The following is a 21,551-nucleotide window of genomic DNA, read 5'->3' as shown; positions in this document are numbered from 1 at the left end:
CATTCATCTTGAATTTTGTCTTACCACTGGACTCCGATGACTCTGGAAGAGAGAAGGAGGCTGACGACTTTGTGCAACTCTGCCTCACTTAAATCCAGTTCACACACATGTCAAGGCATCATCCTGTGATGTCATTGGTCCTCTTTGAAAATGAAGGGTGAACAACAATAACATTTAAAATATGAGCCCACGTCCTCACTCAGAATGAAGTCTCTCCCCTTGCACCGCAGTGTTTCTGCCTCGACATCCAATCTGGCCCCTTGAAGGATCCTGTCTTGTGCCTGTCTTTCATCTAAACCTATGTGTCCTGCTTCAGATCCTGCTCTAGAGGCCTCCTAAGCTGAAAGCAAACAGAGCCAAGGCTGGGAGCTAACTGGAGGAGATAGGAGGCTTGACATAATGTTTGGTGTGTCAGGAGCTGATGACTTCTGCTGGAACCGTCCCAGATGAGTAATTACTCATCACGTCGTCAATCCTCTAATCTTTTGTTCCCTGACACAACAGCCTGGGGACAGTGAGGTTAGTGTGGGCTTCTGGTGAGGTGTTGGGGAAATAGAATATTGTGGGTGGGTGGTTGTGTCCAAGCACACGTTCAGCATGAAGGAGGGCAAAAGGACATTTGTGAGGAAAGGTTGGCCTTTGTTCTGCTTGGTCCTAAAGGGGAGAACTAGGCACTGTGAGGAGAAATCGTGCCACATTCACGAGCTGGATAGGGTCCTGAGGAGAGCAGTTGGGGTCTCATAGGACTCTCATTCTACATATGGGAGGCACCTCAGAGACCACCTTTTCTAGTACCTCCATTTTACAGACGGGGAAACTGAAGTCCTGAGAGATGAAGGGACTTAGGTTTATAGGAACCTAGATCCAGAGGCAAACATCTAGTCTCTCTCCCACATTTTACAGATGAGGAAACCAAAGGTTAATTGTTCACCTTGTACTCCCAGGACCTAAACTGGAATCCCAGCTTGACCAAGACTTACTCCCTGCTTGTGGGACGTGGGCAAATTCTTTCACTTTTCAGAGCCTCAGTTTCCTCCTCTGTCAAATGAGGAGCTTGGCTAAGGCAACCTCTCAGGCCCCTCCCAGCTTGAGATCCCAGATTCTGTGGCCCCATGACCAGTCATGACACCCCATTTTATGTCTTGGCTGTTTCATCTCAATTTATACAATAACTGAATTAAGCAGAGCCCAGATAAAGGGGTTCCTCATTTGGTGAGCTCACCACACACCAGTATACGGAGCAGAAGACAGATGATGAGAACGGTCAGTCCATCCATTCTGACACATTTTTTGAGCACCTGCCAGGTACTGATTTGGAGCACCTTGCATGGGCAGGACATCAGGTGCAGGAGATAACATGGGCAAAAATTAGATTGAACCCCGATCTTCGAGAAGCCTGTGCCATTCTACTGAGAGGAAGCAAACATCAACAGAGAAGAAATAGGAAGTATTTACAAAGCAAACATAATTTGGGGGGAGCAGAGGGAGAGGGCAACTGCCTGTGCCAGATGCTGCCAAAAGACTTTCTCTTGTACTGTCCATTCCTGTGGGCCCCTTGGCCAGGATCATGCATGATGATGTGGCGCCTATCATTAATTATCCTGACTTCTTCCTGTAGCTGGACCACATTCATGGCAGACTGGGGGATTTGGGTTGCAACTTTGCTACTCGTTGCCATGACTATAAGTGGGAGCTCCCCGACCATTTAATGGGAGATCTAGTCACTGGCCTGGCGCCATGGAAAGCTCTGGGTGAGAACCTCCCCTTTCCTCTATGTCTGGGACGTGGACAGCCCAGCCATGTGGCCTGGACTTGGTCCCACCCACAATTTGAGCCAGACTTGTGCTTGGAGTCTGGCTTTGCAATTTTCATGTGCTTTCTCTCATGCGGTAAGGGTTCCTCCCCACTTCAGCCCATCCCTGATGCCTTGTGGCCCAGGGGTGACTGAATGATAGATCTTAGGGTCTTGGATCTAGAACCAGAAGGCACTTTTAGGTAATTGAGTCCAAACCTCTGAAAATGAGGCCCAGAGACATCAAGGGTCTTTATACGATCATAGGTTTACAGTGGAAGGTGCAGCCAAAGGTTACTTCATTGTAAAGATGGAGAAACAGGTCCCCCACTGATGGGACCCCAAATCTGTTTGAGTTTTGGAGTGCTAGGATCAGAGCTAAACCTCAAGGGAGGCCATCCCTCTCAGGTGTGCTTTCTGCCCCACTTCCCTGACGTGGAGGTGCTGAGAAAGCCTGGCCTTTGTTTTGCAGAGACATGGTGCTTGGAGCCTCATACATCAGTTGTCCATTCTTTGGTCTTTCAGTCCCATCACGGGAGGCTGATGGTTCCTCATTCCATCCCTCCAGCATCAGTGCCTCATAGGGCTCTCTATCCTGTGGGGGCCTCCACTACTTGTCCTCCCTTTCCAAGCCTCAGTCATCTCCAGGGGTCACATTGGCCTCCATGGAACAGGTGTCACCTGAGCCTTGGGCCCCGACACTTTGTCCCCATTGTTTCTCTTTTCCGAGGATTCTTCTTGTTATTGATGCCTCTCAGTTGTGGTGGGCTGTCTTTCCCCTCACTGAGTTATGGCCCTATCTATTCCGCCCCTGACATCTTTATTACAAACAGTTGGGGCTCTACGGAGAGAGTGGCAGCCACCCTTAATCACTCCATTACGCTGCCGCCCCTTTGTTATATATAGACTTTAATATGTCATATATTAGACAATGGGTCAGCAGAGAAGAGATGAAGGATTTAGGGCTGGATCCATAAATTCAGTCCACCTGTCAGAGATTAAAGAGAAAAACAAAGCAATATGGCATTGAGGAGGTGGGGGCGGGTGGGTCCTGTTCCTGAGTCCACACATGAATGTCATTATTGAGAAATAAATGCCAAGAGTGGCAAACTCCAAGTCCTGGCTGATAACATGCCCATGCTCTTATTGTAATGGGACCAGAGGGACTGGGGGTGGGAGTGGGGGGGAGACCAATAGAGGTCAAATTCACCTCCTTGGCAATTCCCAGGGCAATCTGCTAGAAATAGGCTCCATTTGACACCCTCCCCCCACTCCTCTCCATACCCCCTCCACATTAGCTGTTATTGATACATTTTTCGTTCCTTGATTCTCTGTCAAGGACATGGAAGGTCCAACCTTCTCCCTGAAGCAGGAGACTGAGCAGGTCTGAGAAGGAACTTCCTTCTCTAAGGAGTCTTCAGTGCTTGAGATGGGTTGGCACCTAAGGGAGGGGGATGGATTATCTAACCTTAATTTTGAGGTCAGATGGCATTTGAAGGTCATGTTTAGGCTTGGATCAATGAGTGCTGGCCTTGAAATCAGGAAGACTTGAGTTCAAATCCAGCTTCAGACACTTACTATATGACTTTAGTCAAGTCACTTGCCTCAGTTTCCTCATTGGCAAAATGGGGATAATAATAGCTAATAATAGATAATAGTGAGAATCAAGTGAGATAGTTATTAAGTGCTTAGCACAATGCCTGATGTGTAATAAGTACTATATAAATGCTAGCTATTATAATTTTAAAAAATGATTAAAAATTTAAATTAAGTTAATTTAAAAATTAAATTAATTTAATTAAAAATTGTAAATTAAATTAATTTAATAAAATTTAAATTTAATTAAATTAAGAATTCTAAATTAGATTATAAATTTAAATTAATTTTAAATTAAGTTAATTTAACTAAAAATTCTAAATTAAATTAATTTAAGATTTTAAAATTTAATTTTAAATTAAATTAATTTGGTTTAAATTAATTAAAATTTTTTGAATTAAAATTAATTTATTTAAAATTTTAAAGTTAATTTTTTCTTTTATATTGATAAAAAGCTGATTGTCGAGGGGATGGGAGACATGATAAGTGCCTTCAAGGGTATTAACTTGGAAGAGGGATCAGACTTGTCCTGTTTGGCCCCAGGAGTAATGGGCTGGAGGAGTTGAGAAGACTCAGCTTTAGCTTTGTCAGGAAAACCTTTGTTGTCAATGAGAAGTGTCTCCAAGGAGGATGGGCTGCCCAGAGAAGAGCTGGCTACCCCTCCCTAGAGGGCTTCAAGGAGAGACTGGATGAACTGTGGTTGGGGATGTGGTCCAGGGCATTGCTTTTTCCTGAATGGGTTTTACCAAGAGGGACCCAATGACTTTTGTTTTCCTAGGACTATGATATTCTGTGATCCTGTGATTTCCCAAGATACCTCCCACGTCCCTCGCCATTGAACATTCCCTTGCAACAAAGCAAAGTAGACAAACAACACCAGTGATTGCATGTGACTCTGTAGATAACCTTCGCATACCAGTAATTTGTCCAATCTTTAATCACTGACAGCACAACTAAGTGGCACAGTGGATAGAGTACCAGGCCTGGGGTCAGAAGACTCAGCTCAAATCCAGCTTCAGACACTTCCTAGCTGTGTGACCCTGGTCAAGTCACTTCACCCTGTTTGCCTCAGTTTTCTCATCTGTAAAATGAGCTAGAGAAGGAAATAGTAAACTCCTCCAATATCTTTGCCAAGAAACTCCCAAACGTGGTCAAAAGAATCAGACATTACTGAAACAATTGAACAACACTTCACTGATTCCACTAATGCTTTGAATACAACCACCTTAGGAGGAAGGCAATGCACATGTTTTACTCCCCTGTTTGACAGATGAGGAAACTGAGTCTCAGAGGTCAAGGGACTTACTGACAGCCACCCAGTTAGTAAGAAGCTGAGCCAGGATTTGGATGCAGGTTAGAGACCTAGATCACTTGTCTGCCCTTGTACATATGAGTTTTCTTTCCTTGGTCATGAGCAGGGATGCAGGCCTCCTCTATGCCACCAGATTTGCCTTTATGGGCATTGATTCTTGGTTTTGCTAATCTAGGGTTCATATAGATTATGGGAATATCATGGATCCCACCTTAGAGTGGGGACAGGATGGTGTACCTGATCGGGGGGGCTTGATATGTAGCTCTTGCATGGAGGGTGGAATGGGTGGGTTCTTGTATTTGCACTCCCCCCCCCCAACCAGAATCAACTGGAAAAGGTAGTTCTTGAGTTGAATTCTGAAGGAACTCAGTGGGATCCTAAGAGGGAGAGATGAGGATGGCATGCATTTCAGACATGAGGGTTAGCCAGTACAAAGGCATGGAAATGGGAGATGGACTGTCCTGTGTTAGACTTGAGTGGAGAAAGACTGGAGGAAAGGAGACCAAACAGGAGGCTATCAAAGTTGTTCAGGTTAGAGGTGATGAGGGCCTGGGCTGGGGGAGTAGGTCTGTGAGTGGATAGAAAGTCTTCCTGAATCCAGGTCTGATTTGGCACTCTATCACAGAGAGTCAAGGTCACAGGTGGGATTCGATCTCAGTCCTCTGACTCCAGAGTCTTTCTTCTAAAAAGTGTTACCAAGCTTGTCTCTAGATATCCTAGCCCGTAACTGATGCCTTTGCCCTGAGCTCTAGTCCTAATAGAGTCTCTAAGAAGCTTTGTGATGTTGGAATAGAGAATCCCAGAATTGGCACTGGGTGGGATTGTTAGAAGAAGTCAAGGGATTTTAGAACTGGAAGGGGCCTTAGAGGTCATCATTTTATAGATGTGGAAACTGAAGCCTGGAAAAGTGTAGTGACTGACCAAGGTCACAAAGCTAGTAAGCCTCTGAGGAAGAATGGGCATTCCAGTCTTCTTGAGTCTGGGTCCACACAGGAAGCATCTCCCTCTTTGGCAAAGTGTCCCCTTGTAGGACTCCCAGATTCCCTTCTCTGTAAAATGAGGGAGTCCAGTTTTGAAATTCTATGGTTTCCCCCAACAGTCCTGTGAGGCAGGCAGGACTGATACTCTAAGCTCCATATTAGAGATGAAGGAACTGGGGTCTAGACAGGGAGGTAAAATGCCTTGTCCAAGTCCTGACCCCAAGACCAGCAGGCATTGGGGGGGACAGGGATCTTTGTGCTTTGCTTCTAGGCTGCTTCCACTGAGAGCTGACCCCCAGAAGGAGAGGGCACTCTTACTTAGGAAGTGGTGGGCTCCTCCTCCCTGAAGAGGCTGGTGGGCTTGTCCAGGATGCTGCTGATCATGTCTTGGCTGGCTGAGAGAACCTATCATGGCCCTTCCCATGCCAAGATTTTATGATATCACCACACACATGAACAAGTGAAGTGGTATATAAAATGCTTTGTAAACACAAAAGCACCATCTAAATGTCAGCAATTACACTGATTATGCATTGACATTTACGTAATGGTGCCGGGCAGGGGCCACACCCAAGTGAGCGACACCTGCACATGGTCTTCCCAGGGAATGTTCTCAGGGACGCTTGAGGCTCCTGGGGGCTAACACTCTCCCTTTCCAATCTTTTCTGTATCTCTGCCTTGTGAAATCCTTACTTATAGTTAATTTGTTTCTTCAGGAGGCCCTTGGGGAAGTGGAGGGGAGGGGGTAAAGCACAAACCTTTTAGAACCAAGGATTTCATTACTTGAAAGCAGGGGGCTAAGGGTGTGGGAGAGTAGACTAGGAGAGATTTTTCTAGAAGGTATGCTTTAATGGGGGAAGGAAATAAGCATTTATATTGTACCTACTGTGTGACAGGCACTTAATATGATATCAGTTGATCTTCACAACAACCTTATAAAGCAGTTGCTATCCCTATGAGGCAAACGGAGGTTAAGTGACATTCTCAGGGTCACAAAGCTAGTAAGTGTCTGAGGTGGGATTTGAATTCAGGTCTTTCTGACTCGAGGCCCAGTGCTCTATTCAGCTGCTTGGGCAGTCACCAGCCAGGGTAGCAGAAGGCCATTGGTTGGGCCTGGGATGGGAATTTAGATACTAAAGGGAAGATGAACCAAGTATGCAAGATTGACTTTTAATGAAAGGCAGTGTGACTTAGTGAAGAGAGTCCTGGACCAGGAACCAGGAAGGCCTGGGTTCAGATCCCACCCCTGATGCTTAATATCTGTGTGACCCCTGGCAAATTGCTTAACCTCTCTGGGCCTCAGTTTTTATATATAAGATCAGATGATAATGCTTATAGTAGGACAGCTAGATGGCACCATAGCACACAGAGCAGCAGGACTACAGTCAGGAAAACTCATCTGAATTCAAATCTAACCTGAGGCATATACTAGTTGTGTGACCCTGAGCAAGTCCAACTCTGTTTGCTTCAGTTTCCTCATATGTAAAATGAGCTGGGAAGGGAATGACAAAGCACTCCACTATCTTTGCCATGAAAACCCCAAATGGGGATACAAAGAATCAGACGTGACTGAAAAATGACTGAAAAACACAATGCTTGTAGTAATTACCGTATGTCATAGAGATCTTGTGTTACCCAGAGGAGATCATTTTAATCAGCCCAGTTTGAGGACTTTCAAGCTCTTTATAAAAGTCAGTTGTTTGTCATGGTTTTACTAAGGTGTCCTGCGCTAAAGTTAGATGGTTCTGTGGCTTCAGTGGAGGAGGGTATCAGGTTTAGGGCTGAGGACTATCTATAAGGACTCTCCAACATGGGAATAATGGAAGAGTGTAGCCTTCCGATAGAAGCCCTCTGATTTTTCAAAGGAAGAAGCAAACGAGCCTAGTGACCTGCCCCAGTCATACGGATGGTAAGTGGCAGAGGAAGGACTGTGGAGGACATGCTGCTGTGCTTGCTCATGGTCCCATACTTGGCTGACTGAGATATATTGGAAGCCACTGAGTGGTTCTTCCCAGGGCTCTGAGCCTGGCCGGGGACCCTACCCCGGGGAGCAGCTGGCTCCCTCCCTCATTCTTAGGCTCACCCCTTTGGCCCCTGTGCTGTGACTATGAACTGCCTTAAGTTCATCCCAGGCCCCCTAAGAACCCCAAAGTCTGCAGGTCCAGTCCCACAGCCATTCCCAGAGTCTTCCTCTGTCCTCCCTGTGGTCTACTCTCTTTCCCACAGATCTCCTGCCCTAATAGACCAGATGTTTCTTAATAGCCTGGTAGCAAGGTCTTTGGTGCCCACATCACGTTCTCATCCACCTTAATTGTTTCCCACAAGTGCTGATTAAGGTAGAAATGGGAGGCCCAGGTAGTCATGACACACTCCTCACTTCTTAGGGCTCCTAATTAACAATCATTAAGGCAATACCCTGTTGTAGTCTGGATGTGGAGGGAGCAGGAAGTTGGTGATTCTGGGGAGTTCGAGGGACATAAGAAGACTTCAGTGTGGGAGTTTTCTTCTGTTTTGTATCCTTCACTCCCTGGGGGACCAGCCAGCTTAGCTTCCAGGATGCTACCCATCCTCAAGCCCTGGACCTGCCCCAAGAGTGCCAAGGAAGGCACTGGATAGAACTCTGGGCTTGTACTTGGAAGACCCATGTTCAAATGCCAATTCTGCTCCTCATGACCCGTTGGACCTCTCACCGGTCATCTCACTTTCTATGAACCTCAGTTTCCTCATCTAAAAAATGATGAGGTTGACCAGCAGGCCTGTTGGGTTCCTTCTGTCTTGAAATGCATGATCCTTGAAGACAGGATGTTTTTTTTTAAACTTTGTATTTCCAGTGTTTAACGCAGTACCTAGGGACATATAGTGAGAGTTTGATAAATACTTGTTAACTGATTGTTACCACTGAGTTGGGGGTGGAGGGGACTTAGAACAGGGAATGTCTTAGAACAGGGAATGTTAGATCTGGGAAGGTCTTAGAACAGGGAATGTCAGAGCTGGGAAGGTCTTTAGAACAGGGTATGTCAGGGATGGGAGGGGTCTTAGAACAAAGTCAGAGCTGGGAGGGGGTTCAGAACAGAGAATATCAAGGCTGGGAGGGAGTTTAGAGATCATTGTATTGAATTCCCTAATTTTGATGAGGAAATAACAGAGGACCAGGGAGGTGTAGTGATTTTTCCTGGGTCACCCTCATCTGAGGATCACTTAAGGGGGTTGGTGGTTTTTAGTCTGGAGGAGAGCAAACCTGGGGAAGTTGGTGACTGCCCCAGAGAAGAAGGATGAGCCTTGCTGTGCCTGGCTAAAGTAATGAGGTGAAAGCTCTGAAGAGAGCTCCTCAGGATGCTGGGGAAGGCTTTCTAGCCATCGGCACTGTCCCAATAATGCTTGGGCAGCCTCAGACTGTCGGTGGGCTTCTCATCCCTGAAGATCTTTCAGTCACGACTGGAGGCCTCCTTGTCTGGTGTAGGTTGGTGAAGGGGGGAGTCAGGCTTGGTACAGGTCAGACTAGATGGCCATGGAGGTGCCCTCCAGACCTCAGATTCTGTACTCACAAGCCCAAGCAAGCAACCAGCTTGGGGTGATTGGAGGGGCAGGATGGCTCCCCAGAGACATGAATCAGGCCTGAAGGCAGAGCAAGGAATGGAACCTGAAGCAGAGGGTGGTGGGTCAGAGCCCAGAGCAAGAGAGGTCAAGGCCAGTCTGAACCTATCACTAGGAAAGGGCGAGGGAAGGGATAGCCTCAGCCCCAGCTCACCTCCCAGGTCTTCTATCTGGGGAACTCCAGTCACGTCACTTCAGAGCAAGGAACCTCAATTTCCTTGTCTGTAAAAAAGATGGGTGATTTGGAAAAGATGACGATCATTTGGAACAGATCTGTGATATTTCATCAGCAAAAGGAGACTGGTCATCTCAGGCCACCTCCTCCTCTGCAACTTAGTCTTAGACCCTGAAGGTTGTCCAGGGCACAGAGAAGTTATGTAAGTTGGTTAGTATCACCCAGCTTCTGAGGTAAGACTTGAACCCAGGCCTTCTGACTATTTGCTATACTGCAGTAAAAATAATGATACTACTACTACTACTACTACCACCACTACTACTACCACTACTACTACTACTACTACTACTACCACTACCACTACTACCACTACTACTACCACTACCACTACTACTACCACTACTACTACTACCACTACTACTACCACTACCACTACTACTACTATACTACCACTACTACTACTACTGCTACCACTACTACTACCACTACTACTACTACTGCCACTACTACTATTACTAATGAAGTACCCAGGTGGTGAAGTGGACAGAGCACTGGGCCTAGAGTTGGGAAGATCTGAGTTCAAGTCCTGCCTCTGACACTTAATTAGCTGTGTGACCCTGGACAAGTGCCTTCACTTCTGTCTGTGTTCAGTTTCCTCATCTGGAAAATGGGGATAATAACAGCACGTACCTCCCAGGGGTTCTGTGAAGATCAAAGGAGGTAATCATTGTTAGCACAATGTTGCTTAGCACAGGGCCTGGCACACAGGAGAAGGTGCTATATGAAGACTTATCCTTCCCCCATTAATATTATGTATCAGGAGGATAGTACATAATAACAATAGTAACAGTAACAACAACAGTCTGGGAGGGACCTTAGAGGCTGTTTCCTCCAAACTCCTCATTTTACAGATGGGGGCTCTGTGGCCCAGAGAGCCTCTTATCGGTGTGTCCAAGTTCACACAGGTGGTAAGGAGCAGCATTGAGATTTGAGTCCAGGTCTTCTGATGCCAGGGCCAGTGTTCTTCCTGCTGAACCCATTGCTGACCTTCTCATTTATGTAGCATGTTGAGGGTGACAGAGCACTCTCTGTTCATTTTCTCATTGGCAGGTACCACCTTAGTCCATTTGATGGAGAAGGAAATTGAGGCACAGCCAGGGGCATTGACTTCCTTGTCTATGAATGTCCAGTGGGAAAGTGTCAAACGCAGAACTTGAACTCAGGTCTCTATGACCTCTAACAAAGGGATTGCTAATGTTCCTTCCAGTTTTGGGATCCTGGTTCCTGTGAATGAAAACCTTGGGGTCTCGAGCTGGTGGGATTCCTGCTGGGTGTCTCCTAGCCAGGGGATCCCTCTCCTCCAGGCTAGGTTGCTTGGATGGTCAGCAGCCTGGAAGTAAGCTGGGGGGCAGGACCAGGCTCATGCCTGGGATTAGAGGGGGACACAAAATGATGGACCAGGCAGTGTCTTTGCATATTGAATCGGAACTACCGCTATAAGACATGCACAATCATCCTTTTAAAATATTGGTGTTGTTGAGTGGGCTCTTGGAGAAGGGCCTCTAGCCTGAAGCAGTAGCAGCAGCAAGGGTCAGGGGTGGCTGTAGACTCCAGGGTGTCAAATTTATGGTGTCTTCCCCTCTACCGTTTGAGGTAACAGCACACTCATTTTATGGATGAGTTAATTAAGATATAGAGATTTACCTAAAGTCAGAGCTAGTTAGTTGGTGTAAGCCCCTCACCCATGGCACTACGTGTTAAGCCACACTGCCTCTCATCCAGATGTCATAGAATCCCGGAGCTGGAGGGACCTGAGAGACAGCAAGTGCAAACCCCTCATTTTACAGATGCAAAAGTGGAACAGGGTTGCCTCTCAAAGAGCTTACACTCTAACCCAGGGAGACAGTGACTATATATATTGGCGTTCAGTTGTTTTTCAGTCCTGTCTGACTCTTTATGACCCCATGTGGAGTTTTCTTAGCAAAGATACCAGAGTGGTTTCTCATTTCCTTCTCCAGCTCTTTTAACAAATGAGGAAATTGAGGCAAATAAAGTTAAGTGACTTGCTCAGGGTCACAAAATTAGTAAGTATCTGGGGTTAAATTTGAACTCAAGGCTCAGCAAGTAAGAGCACCGGCTCCAGTGTCGGGATGACCTGGATCAAATCCGGGCTCAGATACTGAGCGCCACACCCAGAAATAATAACTGGCCGTGTAACCTTGAGCAAGTTACTTAACCCCGATTGCTTTAAAAAAAATAAATTTGAACTCAAGTCTTGCAGACTCCAGGTCTGGCATTCTATCCACTGTGCCGCCTAGCTGCCCATGTGTGTATGTGGATATAACCACAATACACATCACATATGTTACATGTTATACGCATGTGTACATGTATTCTATATGTGAATATATTCTATATGTAGGTATATGTGTATGTGGAGAGAGAGACTGAGAAGCACATACAAAATATGCACAGTGATTTAGGAAGGGACTACTGTGGGGGAAATCTGGAAGGCTTCCTGGAGAAGGTGTCCCTTGAGCAGAGAATTGGAGGATGCAGGGTTTCTTGGCATCAGAAGTGACTACTTGGAAGTCAATGACTTTCAACCATGGGGGACCCCTCTGGGGCAAAGGGACAACAAGAAGGCCAGTCTGGCTGGACGGCAGAGCACGCACATGAGAGTTAGGCACAAAAAGTCTCACTGAAGTCTTCCGCTATTACAGCAGTCCAGTCCCCAGTTCTGCCCAATATAGCGAGAGTGACACTCTGTATCATTAAGTTGGGAGGGACAGATCATGAAGGGCTAAAGAGAAAGTGAGGAGTTTATGCCTGGTCATAGGCACCACTGGAGTTTGCTGAGTTAGGAGAGTGACATGGTCAGATCTCTGCTTTAGGAAAATCCCTTTGGCAACTGTGTGGAGGATGGGCTGATAGGAGGCAGGGAGGCCCATGAGGAGGCTGCTGTAAAGTCTAGGCAAGAAGGGGCAAGGGTCTGAACAGAGAGGTGCCAATATTGGTAGCAGGAAGCTGACCATTGTGAGAAATAGTGTAGATACAGGATTTGTTTTAGCAAATGATTGGATAAGCGAGGTGGGGAGAGGGGAAGGAGTGGAAAAGGACCAGGAAATTGTCAGGCTAGGAGAATGGGATGCCTTTAACCTGAGATTCTACTCTCTGGGCCTCAGTTGCCTTATCTATATAACGAGGCTAAAAGAACCCACAGAAGAGGGTTTGGTGGAATGGTACGCTGGAAATGTGGGTTCAGATCTTGGCTTGTATGCTTACTTGACCTGAGTGATTGTTCATGTGCCAATCAGTTCCACTCTCTGGGCATGTTTCCTTACCTGGAAATAGATAGGATTGGGCTAAATGACTATGGCAGTCCCTCCCAGCTCTAAACCCAGGGTCCTATGAGGACCAGAAGGCAAAGAGTATCAGGAGGATAAGATGCACTAATGGGGGAGGGGGTGTAAGTCCCCTTCAGTGGTATGCAGCAAGGGATGAAAAGGAATTAGGGAAGGGGTGAATTTTTTGTGTGTTACAGACCCCTTTGGCAATCCTGGGAAGACTACAGACCCCTTCTGAGAACACTATTTTAAATACATAAAAATGACATCCTAGTATTACAAAGAAAGCCAACTATATTGAAATAGCTATCAAAATAATAAAAAAGGGTTAACCTAACCTAGGTTAAGAATCACTGATTAGAACCATCATCCATCCTCTTTTTCTTCTCCAAGAAGGATGATCAGCTTCAGAGTCCCTTTCTCCTCCACTCTTGGAATTCTGAGGATGTGTGGATAGAGGAGGCAGGCTTCCCTGGGTGATAAAGAAGTTCCTTCATAAAATGTAGAGTGCTATGCCAGCGTCACCACTGAGGCTGGGAGAGAATAATAGCTTCGCTATTAATATGAGTCGGAGACTGCCAAAATGGAGAGCAATTGAGCTACCTGCAGGCTGAGAGAAGGAGCCTCTTTCTCCCATACTCAGCATGTTAAGGGAAAAAACACCCACCAAATTCAAAATGAAAACCCAACAGACTCCACGAGTCAATGAAAGTCTTAGGAACTGGAAGCACAAATCCTATTTTCCTTTCTCCTATTCATTCTTCCTGCTCTCTCTCCTCTCTCTTTCCCCCCTCTTCTCTTGTTCCTTCTTTCCTGCCTATTTATTCATCCATTCTCTTTCTCTCCTTTCATTCTCTTTTCTCTTCTTCTCTCATTCACTTTTTCCTGCCTATTTCTCCATCTATTATCCCTCTCTTTCCCCCTCTTCTGTCATTCCCTCTCCTCTGCTTCCTCCATCCATTCTCCTTTTTCCCTCTTTTCTCTCATTCCTTTTCTCCTGCCCACTTTTCCATCTATTCTTCTCTCCTCCCCTTCTCCTATTCTCTTTCTTTTGCTGTTTCTCCTTCCTCACTTTCTCTTACTTCTTTCTCTTCCCCTTTATCCCTGCCTTGGCTGCCTCTCCATCTCACTGGCCCATACCCTCCCCTCTCCCTGTTCCCTTTATGCTTGGACAGAGTGTTATTCTTGAGATTTCAGTAACCCTGGATCTGACCAGCTTCCGTAGGGAATTGGTTTTGTGTTAGCCCCTTTCAGCAGGACCTGCCGAGTCACTGAGGCTGACCTTTCAGAGGGATAGTGTTTTGTGTGGGATGATTGTTCATGTTGCTTGAGGGGAAGAGGGTTATAGGGGTGACAGATAAGAAGAGCTGTTCCTTTTTCCCATCAAAGTTAGCGCTCAGACAAGCAGATCTCAGATGAATTCTGGTGCTGTTACTGTAATTCTAAAGTAGCAATCATGTGAAAATAGGAGAAATTGGATTTCTCTCACCCACCTCCTCCTCATTGTTACCTACACAGCTGGATGCTGGGAATGCAGATGGACTTCCACCAAATCCTAATATTTAGAGACTCATAGGACCATAGAAAAAAATCTGGAAGGGCACTTAGAGGTCATCTAGTCCAACCCTGCTCATGTTAACAGATGAGGAAACTGAGGCCCAGAGAGAGAGGAAATAACTTTTTCAAACTCACCTAGTTAGTAAGTGGCAGAGGTCCTCTGACTTCAAATCTTTCTAGGTCTTTCCCTGGCATCTTACTGTCCCCACAAACTTTGATTCTAAAACTGGGAAAATCCTCAACATGTTGGACAGGGCATTAGATTTGAAGTCAGGAAGACGCAGTTTCAAATTTTGCCTGGGATAGTACCTGTGGGATTTGCACACATCTCCTAACCTCTCTGGGCCTCAGTTTCCTCATCTAAAAAATGAGGATAATAGTAGCATTTGCTTCACAGGGTTGTGAGGATCCAATGACATAATGTATATTAACATGCTTAAAGGCTAAGGAAGGAAGTGAGCCATTATTATGTAAACTCTAGACAAATTATGATTATGTCTATATTTCCAAGGGAATTGCTATGCATCTACTACTTTTTTCCCCCCAATGGGAAACCATTTGAGGATCAGGATCATGCATACATTGATCAAAGAGGACTTGAATGCCTTGACACTCAGCTGTCGGTGCAAGTCTGAAGCTTCTGACCTCTGCCCGAAACCTATGTCCGCTCTGGCACCTTGACATTTTGAACTCTCTTTCCCAGGGGTTTGTTTTATATTAATGCTCAAAGGGTTCCCAAGGGCTCCTAACCATGTAGATCAATAAAGAGAAGAACTTTAATTTAAAATTGGCTTATATTACTAAAGCAATCTGTCTATACGTTGATAGATGAATTCACACACCTAATTTAGTGAAATATTTTTTCTTCCGGTGTCTGAAAATAACCACTAAGTATTCATCCAAGATGCATTCAGTCCAGAGATGGTCCCACTTCTCTTCCTTCAGGAATAGCAACTGCTGATTCTGTCTGTGACTTCTAATAGCTCAGCCAGTCACCTGAAGGTCATAGCAACCGGAATGAAGAAAGCTCTCTATTTGAAGGTGTTGGTATTGTGGTAGGATGCAGCTCCAAACACCGGCTGTTCTATGCCACAAAAATTTCTTCCTTTTTTAAAAAAAATTAATTAATTTATTTTTAGTTTTCAATATTCATTTCCACAAGATTTTGAGTTACAATTTTTTCTCTCCCTGTCTTTCCCCTACCCCCACCCCAAAATAGCAAGCCTACTGAATACCCCTTCCCCCGGTCTGTTTTCTCTTATATACTCCCCCACCCCTCTCCTCAAACTTTCTAGTGGGCAAGATGGGTTTCTATACCCCAGTACCTGTATATCTTATTTCCCAGTTGCATGTAAAAAAGCAATTTTTAAAGATTTGTTTTTAAAACTTTGAGTTCCAGATTTTTTCCCCCTTCTTTCCTCCTCACCCACCACCACTGGGGAAATAAGCAATTCAATATAGATTGTACATGTGTAGTTACCCAAATCATTTCCATAATAGTAATATTGTGAAAGACTGACTATATTTCCCTCCATCCTATCCCACTTATTCTATTTTCTCCTTTGGCCCTATCCTTTTTCAAAAATGTTTGCTTCTAACTACCCTTTCCCCCAATCTGCCCTGCCTTCTATCCTCCCCCATCTTATCCCCTACCCCCCTATTTTCCTGTAGGGTAAGATACCCAACTGAGTGTGTATGTTATTCCCTCCTTAGGCCAAATTCAATGAGAATCATGTTGACCCATCCCCTTTCACCTTCCTGCTCTTCCCCTCCATTGTAACAGTTTTCTCTTGCCTCTTTTATATGAGATAATTTACCCTAATCTATCACTCCCTTTCTTCTTCTCCCAATAAATTCTTCTCTAACCTCTTAATTTTATTTTTTAGATATCATTACTTCATATTCAACTCATACTGTGCCCTCTCTCTATGTTTACATGAACAGACAAATACCCAAATATATACTATATATATACACACACATACATCCTCCTATACATACATATATATGTATGTATATATAAATATATACATATATATATTCCGTTCAACTATCCTCATACTGAGAAAAGTCTTATGAGCTACAATTATCATTTTTCCATGGAGGAATGTAAATAGTTTAACTTCAATAAGTTCCTTATGATTTCTTTTTTTCCTGTTTACCTTCTCATGGTTCTCTTGCTTCTTGTATTTGAAAGTCAAATTTTCTGTTCAGCTCAGGTTTTTTTCATCAAGAATGCTTGAAAGTTCTCTATGTCGTTGAGTGACCATATTTTCCCCTGTAGCATTATACTCAGTTTTGCTGGGTATGTGATTCTTGGTTTTAGTCCTAGCTCCTTTGACCTCCAGAATATCATATGCTAAGCCCTTTGATCCCTTAATGTGGAAGCTGCTAGGTGTTGTGTTATCCTGATTGTGTTTCCACAATACTCAAATTGTTTCTTCCTGACTGCTTGCAATATTTTCTCCTTGACTTGGGAACTCTGGAATTTGGCTATAATATTCCTAGGAGTTTTTTTTGGGGGGGGGATCTTTTTCAAGAGGTGATTGGTGAATTCTTTCAAATTCTATTTTGCCCTCTGGTTCTAGAATATCAAGACAATTTTGCTTAATAATTTCTTGAAAGATAGTGTCTGAACTCTTTTTTTTGATCATGGCTCTCAGGTAGACCAATAATTTTAAAATTATCTCTCCTGGATCTATTTTCCAGGTCAGTGGTTTTCCCAATGAGATATTTCCCATTGCCTTCTATTTTTTCATTTGTTTGGATCTGTTTTATAGAATCTTGATTTCTCATGAAGTCATTAGTTTCCATTTGCTACAATATAATTTTGAAGGAGTTATTCTCTTCAGTGAGCTTTTGAAATTTCTTTTCCATCTGGCAAGCTTGGCTTTTTAAAGCATTCTTCTCCTCATTGGCTTTTTGGGCCTCTTTTGCCATTTGAGTTAGTCTATTTTTTAAGGTGTTATTTTCTTCAGTGTATTTTTGGGTCTCCTTTAGCAGGCTGTTTACTCAATTTTCATGATTTTCTTTCATAATTCTCATTTCTCTTCCCAATTTTTCCTTCACTTCTCTTACTTGATTTTCAAAATCCTTCTTGAGCTCCTCCATGACCTGTAATCAATTCATATCTTTCTTAGAGGCTTTTGATGCAAGAATTCTGACTTTGATGTTTTCTTCCCTCTCCATGCCTTGATTCTTTTTGTCCCCCTAAAAGGATTCTATTGTCTGTTTGTGCTTCCTCTGCTTGCTCATACTGGCAACCAATTACTTGACTTTTGAGCTCTTTGCCATGGTAGAACTCTGCTTCCAGAATGGAGAAAGTTTTGTCCCAAATTGCTGGGTTTTTTTCAGCTCCTGGAGCTTTAAAATGGGCACCCTCTCTACAGCCCCCACATGCTCTGGCTCACTGGTCACACACCCTAGGGCCACCACCCAAGACAGTGATCCATATTTAAGCAGGTCAAAGCAAGAGCGATTACTCTCTGAATGGTCACTTGGTCCCCCTACAATCTGCAGGCCAGGAGCTCTGGAAGCAGCCACTTAGCAGCTGCAGCCACTGTGCCTCCACTGCTTTTCTCCCTGGGGGTAGCAGTTGGACCGTGCTCCCCCTATTCCAACAAAGTTCCACACTGGCCTTTTACTTTGTTTTCAGCATTTGTGGACTAGAAGTCTGGAAATGCTACAGCTGCTGGTGATTTACTCTCGTGAAGTCAGCTCTAGCCATGGTTACTGGTTGGGGCCACCCTGGGGCTGGGAACCACACAGCTCACTCGGGACTGTGCTCAGCTCCCAGCACGCTGCAATGGACCCTTCCTGGCTGCCTGCCAGACTGCTTTTAGTGGGAGATCTGTTTCTCTCTGTCCCTTTGTGGGTTCTGTAGCTCTAAAGTTTTTTTAGAGTCATTTTTACAGGTATTGGAGGAGGTGGGAGCCGGAGCTGTGTGGAAATGCTGTTTCTAATCTCTTCCTTTTTTCTGGAAGGAGAAGGCCACTTCTAGGAATGTTCCATGTGAATCATGGTCACGTCATTGTCAAAAAAATTTTATTAAGCACTTACTATGTACCAAGCACCTTGCTAAGGGCTGGGGGTACAAAGAAAGGCAAAAACACGGCACCTTCCCTCACAGGGATAACATTCTAAAGATGGAGACCTCACAAATAAGAGTGTGTGTGTGTGAGTGTGCATGCATGAGTGTGCAAGAAGATGGGAAAATGGGGGATCTTTATGGTTCCCCATGTGTCCCATGGGGACTGGGCTTGTAATTGTCAAAATATGAGTTGCAGAGTTCAAAGCCCAGGTTGAGAGCAACCTTGCACAGTATTAGAGGAGTTGGGGTGAGAGGATTTTTAATGGATCTGACTGAAGAATATTTTCTATTTTTCTTTGTTTCGTGGGATGACATAGTCAAAGAGTTCACCCCCAAATGGTCAACTTCGAGATGATGAGTTCCTCTGTGCTTGCCTAGGTTGGTCCTTGGAAAGCAGACATATTTTGTTGTCAGGGTCCTAGTTGGTGAGTTCATGTCACCCAGAGGTCAATGGAGAGTGCATGGTGGGTATGAAGAGCCTACATCATGTGACTGATCAAGAATTTTATAAGAGAAGCATAGTGAAGGATGTTATTAGAGAAATATATGACTGGAAAGGAGAGTGGAAGAGAGGAAGAGGCAACCCCCTAGTTCCATCAGTATCCAAGGGACCTAGGGAAAGACATCCAACATGGAGTAAGGGCCCACTGAAGTGGGGCATGGGTTATGCTCTGTGTGATTTGAGGATATACCTATAATGGGATCACTGATCCAGCATGAATCAGAAACAACAACAATAATACCAACTAACCCTCACATCCCTTCATAGTTTGCAGATTCTTTTGTACATATGGTCTGAACAACACTACCAAGGAGATCCAGGCAGGGGTGTCTGGGATCACAGCCCCTTAGGTCACCAGAAATCATTGCCATGGCCCCCAAGCATCGCTCCCATAGTTTTGGCATTTTTTAGACTGAAGAGCTATGAGCTGAGCAAAAGACATCAGTTGGTTTTCAGCAACCTGATGTACTGTCTCCATGGCATTTTTTAACATCAAGCTCTCAGATGTTTATGGACATTTTTGAAGTGCCTGTGAGACAGGAACAGAAATCACAATCCCAGCTAGTCAACACGGACAGGTGAAGTAATTCTGAGCCACACTTTCCATCCTGTAAACCTGCCATGGAATTTAATTGGGAGAAGAACTCTCAGTGAAACATTCCCTTACCTGTTTTCTTGCTGTTGTTGAGTTGTTTCTGTTGTGTTTGACTTTTTGACCTCATTTCTGGTTTCCCTGGAAAAGATTCTGGAGGGCTTTGCCATATCCTCCAGGATCATAGAGATTGGAGGTATCTAAGAGGTCATTGAGTCCAAGTCTCTGATTTTACAAATGAGGAAACTGAGGTAAACAGAGAGAGGTTTGTGACCTGCCAAAGGTCACATAGCTAGTTGTTGTCTGAGGTAGGATTTGAACTCAGATCAATCTGTTTCACTAGTAGAGATATAACCAGTGTGCTCAGTACCTGGGACAAGCTTCACAAAATGTGCCTTGGCAAGCAACAGAGAATGCCTTCGAATCAACTTAAGACTGATTTAGAACTAGAGAGGACATTGGAGGTCAGATAGTTCCACCCTCCCTCCCTTTTTACAGAGGAGGAAACTGAGACCTAGATAACTTAAGGGACTAACCCAAGGTCACACTGTCCTCTGAGTCTGGAGCCAGGGCTCATTAAATGCTTCTTTCCTTCTTTCATTTATATTTCTTCGCTAGTGACCTGTGGATGTGTTGTGCCCTATCCTTATCCACCTTTCAGGGAAAGGACTTCTTTCTTCTCTCCATATTCTTGGTATTAAACACAATACCTGCTCCTAGTCACTGCTTAGTTGATGTTAGGATTGTAAGATCAAACTCTATAGAGGAAGGGGATTTCAGAGGCTGTCTAGTCCAGCCTTGTCGTTTTACAGATGAGGAAACTGAGGTCAGGGAAGAGAAGTCATTTCCAGATTGATGGTGTTAGAGGATTTGAATCTAGGTCATCTGACTTCAGAAAGTCTATTCTTCCCATTGTACTGTACCTGAGGAGAAGATCTGCTGGGGGCCAGGAAGAAATGCTTGTATGAGGATAAATCTACTAGTAAACATGGCACTATCTCCTTCTCTGCTAGGGGAGGTCTGTGACTGACTGGCCGCCTTCCTTAGAAGTGAAGGCTCAGATCAGGCTCACAGAATCAGTGTGGGAAGGCAAGGAGAGAAGGGAAGATCCCCAAAGGTCAAAGAAAGGGCCATCCGTTCTGTGCATCATGGTTGACTCTTGGCTCTCCTTCCTCCTCCAGTTGGCAGGAAACAATTCATGCGATTTGAATGGGCCAACTATGCTGCTGAGGTGCTGGGCTGTGAGTACGAGGTGCTGACCACTGCTGTCTTCAAACACCATCTCCGACAGATCATCCAGCAGGCAACATTCAGGCTGAACCAACCCAACCTCGAGGAGGAGCCCGATGTGGGTAGGTGGTCTTCATGCACCTGTGCAGTCTTCTTCCAGACAGATGTGGGTGGGTGGTCTCCACTGGCTTGTGCAGTCTTCTTTCAGCCATAGAGTCCAATGCTGTGCATCCACACAGTTTGGGATCAGGAACTATCTGGTTGTACAAAATTCTAGGGAGTGTATAGGAGAGAGATGCTTCTCTATAAGAAGGGTTTAGATGGGACAGAAGAGTCATACTTTTTTTTCTCCTGCAGAGAGATGATAAAAGATCTTAGAGGCTGTTGGAGCCACCCCCCATTTTACAGATGAGGAAACAGAGGCTCAGCAGAAATGACTTACCCAAGGCCACTCAGCTAATAAGTGTCGGGGTCAGAAAATAAGTCCACCATCCTCCTCTTTCGTTTAGCTCCAAGATCTGGACAAACCAGAGGTTCAGCTAGTGACAGGTGGATCATTGTGAGAGATGATGCCTTTTGGGATCCTGAACCAACACCCTGGGCCTAGAGTCTTATTAGATTTGCTCCATGTCCCAGGCTGGGGTGTTTACCTCTATTTGGTGGAGAAGAAATCCCTGCTCTTAGGTCACAAGGCTGAGCACCTGTTTGCCAGGTGGCACAGTGGATATAGTGTTGGACCCAGAGTCAGGAAGACCTGAGTAACTATCTGTGTGATCCTGGGCAA

The 21,551-nt window shown here is 44.9% G+C and overlaps 1 protein-coding gene across 1 annotated transcript in view; it reads left to right on the top strand.

The window, feature by feature from the left end:
- The window catches only part of MYO18B (myosin XVIIIB), a 377,501-nt gene that overhangs the window by 103,225 nt on the left and 252,725 nt on the right, over nucleotides 1–21,551 (top strand). The window contains 1 exon segment of the mRNA XM_069081888.1: nucleotides 20,719–20,889. Coding sequence (XP_068937989.1) covers nucleotides 20,719–20,889 — 171 coding nt within the window.

Source organism: Petaurus breviceps, unplaced genomic scaffold, assembly GCF_028583685.1.
Source record: "Petaurus breviceps papuanus isolate PSGF00001 unplaced genomic scaffold, PetGlider_PUasm1.0 99, whole genome shotgun sequence".
Classification (NCBI taxonomy): Eukaryota; Metazoa; Chordata; class Mammalia; order Diprotodontia; family Petauridae; genus Petaurus; species Petaurus breviceps.
Note: the sequence above shows the minus strand (reverse complement) of the source record. Positions and strands in the feature narration are given on the sequence as shown.